The sequence below is a fragment of the Brachyistius frenatus genome, unplaced genomic scaffold, assembly GCF_029030835.1.
Source record: "Brachyistius frenatus isolate BFR_SWC_R1_liver_20210118 unplaced genomic scaffold, ASM2903083v1 Contig_62, whole genome shotgun sequence".
Lineage (NCBI taxonomy): Eukaryota > Metazoa > Chordata > Actinopteri > Embiotocidae > Brachyistius > Brachyistius frenatus.
In genome coordinates, this window is record NW_027210661.1 from 922,776 (window position 1) to 930,000 (window position 7,225).

Here is a 7,225-nt window from a genome sequence, read left to right on the forward strand (position 1 = left end):
AACATTCAACATTTATTACAACTTATGCTGTTAACTCACATCACGACCTGTAACAGATCGATAGAAACAGTACGTATGCATGTACGTGGCTCTCCTGAGCAGCGTTGTGGTGTGTGTAAGTACGCTGACAGACACCAGCCCTGGCGTCAAATTTCTTCAATGTGTAAACATACTCGGCCAATAAAGGCTCATCCATTTTAATTCGAGAACAGTTATCATCAATCCGCTCCTCACCACTGCCACCGTCCTGCAGGAGCCATCAATAACACGGCCAAACCCAATTAGGATTGACAGTGCACTTAAATCTGCCTTCAGATTAGCATCCGCTCTCATAACTTTTAAAACTCTGGCAGATAGTTGCTTGCGAAACTTTATTATGAATGTAAAAATCGTTGCTGCTCTGTGGAACAAAGGGATCAGTTATTCATTTACGAAAAAGAGCAGATGACATTAAATCATCTTCCCAGTTATCTGTTCTTATCAACAGATTCGGTTCATGTGTCGCCATATTCACCATCACGCAGATTTCATGAAGTGAAAATATGAGAAGAATTTCTGCATAGTCTTTATTTGAAATATATCTGCAATGACGGTCAGAGAAGAGAGAAGTTAGCAGGAAAACATGCCGAATAATGTTGAATATTAGCATCACAGACTCAGTTACCATGACTGAGGAGCAAACGGTCCCCTAAATAACAAGACACAGTAACAAGCTGATTTCAGCCCCGAAGACACAAATCATCCAAAACCGTTCTTATCAATCACATCAGTCAATCTCAAATTGGGCAAATTTCAATAGGAATGAAAAACAACTTTATAACCGAGTGTATTATCTTACCACTATTATCTGCAAAAAAAAAAAATCTCTTCCTAAATAACCTTCACAGAAAAAGCCCCGGCTACCAACGTGCACCCTCTAATCGAACCTCTCATCAATGACGTTAACCCTATCACCTTTCATTTTATAACAACTATCTTATTATTGATTCATTTCTTTAATTATTAGAATTTCCAGTTAAACACAATTTTAGCTTAATCAAAGCTGCACTAAAACAGCACATATGAACTATTATTGATTGCTTATTATTATTATTATTATTGATTGTATTGTGTTGATCTAAGATCATAAGAAGGAACTTTGTACTATAGTGTTGCTAGACTTGTCTATTGATTGCAACTTAAACAACTTAATTAAAGAGCAAGAAACTGGAGATGAAAAGCTGTGTTGGAGTCAATCAACTCTTTGATTGACAGTTTACAGTCCTCAGCTGCCCCCAAGTGGAGACATTGAATACTGCAAGAACAATAAAGGAGGATAGTTCGGCAAGCTTTTCTATGCAGGACATGCATGCTGTTGAATGGTGAACCAGCCCGTCTCGCAGAGCCGTGATGACACCACTGAGGGACAGCTTAGAGGTTTTGGTCGTTCTCATGGAAACGGTGGAGGTGGTCGGAGTACCTGGGCGAAACAGAGAGGTTACTTGTGAGGCTAAAAGTTAAACGTCGTATTTAGTTCACGTTTGATGTGACGCGTGAAATCTAAAGTCAGACACGTCCAAGCTTCTCAATCGGCTGCGGGACGCACACTCACTTTTTAGCACAGAAAGCTGAGCAGTCTCTGCCGATGCTCTCGCTCCAAGCAGTCTTGTACAGCACCTGAAAAATCACAGGTGAGTCCTGATTCTGTGACGCTGAATATCAGACGCTGTATCACCTGGTGTTGAAGGACAACCTACCAAGAAGACCAAACAATGCAGAAACAGGGTGTAGAAGAAAGCAATGGTCCTGGCAATCTTATTGGAGAGAATCCCACGTCCCTGAGAGACACAAAAAAAACCCACAGGATTGGATAAGAAGTTTTCATCAACATGTTTTACAAGTGTGCGTTTGTGTGAATTTGAGGCATACCAGGCTCAGAGTTGCTTTATCCCAGGGGCTGAGGCTCAGGTATCGACGCTGACGCTCCTGAAAACACACAACACAGAACAATAACAATATCTCCGAGTAATGACAGACTTTGTTTTGTTGCCTCGTACAATTGTTTTGAGCACAAAAATCTGATTCAAAGAGGGATTGAAGCTTTTTTTTTTTTTTTTCTTTGTTTAAGTAATTAATTAAATTAATTCTTCTGTCTTTATGGAAGATAAAGTTCTATCTTTCCAGGAATACCTGAACCTTTGTCCTTTTTATTTCACGTACAGCTGACTGTTTTGAGGTCACAGTTCGACCCCCTCGGATTGATCATCTCCATTTTGTACTGACTTAGCTCATATTTAGAAACGCAGTAAGTTATTATCGAGGAGAACTGAAGACATTGAAGCCTGCAGCTGGACCCTTCTCAGTCAAACGTTAGACCTGCTCCCATTCATCTGATCTTATGTGAGAAGTGAATGTGTTCGTCTTGTACCCTCTTGCTAAAGGAAGCAAACGGATCCAGTCTCTCCTCGTACTGAGAGGAGTAACGCATCACGGTGTCGTCACTACCTCCAGCCTGCAGCAGAGAAAACAAAACACCAGTCAGACAGCAGTCATCAGCCTCCAAAACACAAACAAAACAAGTTAAAGGTTTTATTTTCCAGCCAAACTAACAAGATATCAGAAACAAGACCATTGTCCATGTAGAGTCCATTCATTCCCTCATTCATTCCCTCATTCTCAATCACTCACTCTGCCCGGGTAGCTCTGCAGGAATTTGATTTTCTCAAAGAGTTTGATGTTGTCTGCTCTCAGGCTGTCCAGTTCATTCTGCAGAGCCTGCATGGTCTGCTGCATGGAGCGATGCTCCTGCAGGGGTCAGGCAAAAGACAAAGGGACGAGAAATTAGTTCTCCCAGAAAAAGACACAGGAATACGTGTGTGCGCGCGTGCGGTGTGCGCGCGTGTGTGTGTGTGTGTGCGTGCGTGCGCGCGTAATAGACTGTGACTCACGGCTTCCAGCTCCTGGTTGCGGGAGCGGAACCTCTCCCTTTGGCTGGAGATGATGGAGAGCAGCGAGTCCATCTGGCCCTGAGGAAGCTCAGGATGGGGGCTCACGCCTGAACCTGGACAAAACACAGATAGTAGAGTCAAAACAACACTTGCATGCCATAGTTGATTTCCTCTATTTAGATGCCAGAGTGTTTTATGAGAAACAGGAGGTTTGTTCTGAGGCAAGATTTTATGTAATTATCTCTTTTTTTTTCTTTTTTTTTTAAGACAAGCAGTGTAAACATGTCAAAGCTTCACTCCGTTTCAACCGTCACCTGTAAGGAAAGAAACAACTGATCAGGCTAGTTAGCAGTCAACCGATTCCCCTTTCATACCAATGACCAGGGTTATTTGAGCAATTTCCAACCCTTCTTACATCAATTCAAACCAAGTCAACACGGGTTCAACTCTGGTCGTCACAATCCAGATGAGACCCCGGGTCCAGCCCACTTAAGAGAGGTGGACGGTGAAGCCCACACGGGTTGACCCTTTGACAAAATCTACACGAGTGTAACCCCGGCTGGCTCCTCTCTGAGAGAGGGCCTGCAAGGACCAACTCCACATTCACGTGCTATCACCTTCACAAGAATAAAGCTTTCAGTGGGGAGACAACACCGAAGCATCAAAGCTGCTGGGTGATTCATTCAGCGTAGCTTCAGAGGAAACAACAGCCAAACTCCCAGGACATTTATCCGTCTTGTCTTGTTATTTTGCGTAGAACAGAAATGAAATGCTACGGAGCAGTGACCAGTTAAAACGTCCCTGATGCTATTAACCGACGTTTGAAGGTCAATTCACTGTCAAAGAACTTGAAGAATTGTTTTCTTGATCAGCTTCTTCTTGTGACAGATTTGTTTCTGCAATAACACAAAATCTTCTGCCAAAGTTAAAGCAGATTTTGCCATTTCAACACATTTCTTCTTTTCATGGTCGTCTATGGACGCGGCTGGAAAAACGTCATGTTCTTCTGCGCACCAATGAGAATTTAGCAATATTTGACTGTCAGCTGTCAACTAAATCTTATCAAACCACATCAACACAGTCCTGAAGAAGCAAACAAGGCGAGTTTATGAACGTTTAACTCCTGATAAGTAACAACCACGTCTATTTTTGTTTTATCAAACATTCTTTAACTTTGGTTGTTGCATCAATTTTAGATGTAGAGACTAATCTTTATTATTGGAGGGAACATTATCTCTCCAAGGAGCAGTTGATTTGTCACTATCCTATAGCAGCCCCCTTTATTCTGCCTCTTCACCGAAAGCCGAAATGAGTTTAAGGTGTCTGTACAGTAAATTAATCCTGTTGTCTCTTTGGGGCAAATGAGCATGATGCAAAAATTCACACAGCTTTCTGTCCAACTTTTAGGGATTAAATTAAAAGTTTGGAGTTACCACTGTTGTGATATGTCTTTTGATCAAAGAGAGCGGGGCGGCTTGCTTTAAGGCGACATAACTTTCAACCCTCTTCCCCGCACCTATGCAGGGACGTACCGGTGAACATTGCGGAGGCCTCTTTGATCGGCTCCGGGATGTTCCCCATGTTGCTGACCTCCGACCCGTCCGCGTCTGGGCGCGGCAGGGAGGACATGGCCTGGATGGTGCTCAGGTCGTGCTCCAGCTTCAGGATCAGCTCCTTCTGCTCGGCGCTGGTGCGCACCGCAGACGAAAACTCCACCTGAAGCTCTGCGTACCGACCTGTTGAGAGCAGAGAACAAAGATAACTTGTAGATCATCTCCGTCAGTTTTCTCATTCGTCTTCAGATGTTATCTGTAGCTCCCAGGAGAACTCACCTGTAGCAGCTGTAAATGGCAGAAGCTGTCCAAAACATCTCTGAAACCCCGCAAAGACTCCCCTGTCCTGGTTTCTAACAAGCTCAACTCATCTCTTTCTCTGAGAATACTTATTTTACTGAACCACCCAACAAAACATATTTACAACAAGAAAGAAAAACTACCACAGCACACTTTTAGTATTTGTATAAAAGAGATTTACTTCAATTATCACACCTAGGGTGCATGTGAATAATAATGATGATGATGAATCAAATGTCAATCATAACAAATACATTGTGAACGTTTCATACAGTGATATTGCTTTTCAATGTTGTAGAAGGGACTGTTTTACAGTGCTGAGAACAAACAACATGAACGTTTAGTAAATAGAAAGATAAAGAAACAATGATACATGAGGAAAAAACGAAAGGGAGGAGACCCCGAAGGAGGAAAAAAAAAAAAGCATCTCAGGAGTGACAGAAGTGCGAGGGGAAACAACTTTCAAAAAAACATTTTACCATCCCTTTACAGTCATGCAGCCTTTTGTACTACAACACACACACATACTCGCACGCACACACTCACAAAATAAGCAGTGGGAGAAGTTATGAGAATTATTACTTCCACATTGTTGATGAAAGGTTGGAACAAAAATCATCTAAAAACACTCTGAACTTGCTAAAGCCTCAACAAGCATCTTAAAGCTTTCCAAAAGGGGTTGGGGAGGGGGGGGGTGAAGCTCTCCCCAGGTCATTTGGTTGTCAGACTACACTGTGGTTTAAGCTATTGGTGAACTGAAGCAACGACACTAGGTAGCAATATACAGAAAACTGTCGGCAACCTTTCAACAGAAGTGGATAACTATTTCACTATTTGGCTTTTTGCTTCCTCTTTTAAGTCTTGCGAGTATCGACTGAAATGTTCATTGTTCCAGAGTTGATCTCTGGGAGATTGAAAAAAATAAAACAAACAATTTTTTTTTTTTTTTTTTTTTTTTACAATTAAGCATCAAAAAACAGAATACGTGATAAATACGCGGACATGATTTAAGACTTAAAATTAGCAGGAGCCAATGTGAGAGGAAAAACAAAAAGCACGCAAGAAACGTGGAGAGGGAAGTTTAAAGGATGAGTGTATTGTGCTGTATCATGTGTGTATGTATTACTGAGTGTGCTATGCATACAGCACCACTGATTCAGAAAGTGTTTCCTTACAAAACCCACTTCATAAGATATATTTTAAAAGTATTACAAAAACATCTGAGGTTTTTCTTTCTTTTTTTTTCTTTTTTTTTCCTGAATACGGTGACCAGTGCTGCTGTTCGGGCTTCCATTACAACTAATATGTCAAATGAATAACCACTACTTCAACAGATCATACAGTAAAGCTTTACGACTTCAGAAAACATGATATGATATACAGCATCTGTTACACCTTTACAATGTTATTCAACAGTGTATAGAATCATCTGATTTAAATTTGTAGAAAAATATCTGTGGATCATGGAAAAGTCCTGAATCGTCCCTTCTCTCCTCCTGCCTTCAAACAAAAGCGTACTGTGACAATAGTGAATCAATAGCTACTTGATCGACTGTATTTACAAGTCTCTTTTCCAAATAACCATTAGAATTGGCACACGTCATTATCAATACCTGTAGTGCCCGTTATTAATGTCACAGCAAACCTGACACAAACAGAAAAATACAAAATGCCCCATGAATAAATTCAGTGTTATTACAGTGTATGCTGTTTCTGCATGCTTCCTCCTTCATTCAATGCTCTGGCCTTTCGCTGCTAGTTAGTTTATGTACAACGTAAGAAATGCATTGTGGGAAAAACAACTGTCTGAAATAAGACCCAGGACTGAAACGTGAATTCAGGTCAGTCATAAGAATACACGAGTTTGTTTGTTTCTCCTGTTACCGTTTCACTGCACTCCAGCAATTACACACAACCCTCTGCAAAAGGTTGAGGGAATATTTAAGTACCAATGTGAAGTAAATCAATTTGGATCAGGATGCGGGAAGTATTCGGAACAGGTCGGGTGAAACCGTCTACGTCTAATGACATCACTAATTTGGTGCCCTGCTTGGCAGTTAAAGGCACAACTCTGATGATCTCACATGGTTTAGGTGAGCTGATGGATCTGGCTATAAAATGGCCGATGGATTAAGTGCTTATACTTTTTACAGTAGCTATTCATCCCCATAAAACACACGCTGCGGTTGTCCAGTCCAAGCAGTCCCACAGAAGGTGATATTCCTTCAGTCAAGACTGATGTCTCACATCAGTCGTCCACAGGATGATCCAATGTTTGAGAAATTTTACAATTATCAGATACATTCGAAAAAAATCCAATTTTCGCTAATGCAATGCCGTGATCAGTATCTTTTTACAGGCTGCCAATAAATCTGGATGTACATTCAGGGAAAGGGGAGGCTTTAGGATGGACTGAGGAGACTTTGAATAGAAACCGAAACAGGT

General features: G+C 41.4%; 1 protein-coding gene across 4 annotated transcripts in view; it reads right to left on the bottom strand.

Annotated features, from left to right (window-relative positions):
* Positions 1 to 547: 547 nt before the first annotated feature.
* The window catches only part of cux1b (cut-like homeobox 1b), a 61,646-nt gene continuing 54,968 nt past the window's right edge, over positions 548 to 7,225 (bottom strand). For 3 of the 4 annotated variants that reach the window (XM_069706339.1, XM_069706341.1, XM_069706340.1), the window contains one exon: positions 4,934 to 7,225. This exon is cut by the window's right edge and continues 3,723 nt beyond it. Coding sequence is in view for 1 of the 4 variants with exons in the window: in XM_069706342.1 (XP_069562443.1) it covers positions 1,411 to 1,459; positions 1,592 to 1,656; positions 1,737 to 1,817; positions 1,909 to 1,965; positions 2,408 to 2,491; positions 2,668 to 2,784; positions 2,928 to 3,040; positions 4,460 to 4,663 (770 nt within the window). In the remaining 3 variants the exon portion in view is untranslated. Of the gene's footprint in view, positions 1,460 to 1,591; positions 1,657 to 1,736; positions 1,818 to 1,908; positions 1,966 to 2,407; positions 2,492 to 2,667; positions 2,785 to 2,927; positions 3,041 to 4,459; positions 4,664 to 4,933 lie in introns of those variants that run through there. The other variant, XM_069706342.1, reaches the window with a different exon arrangement.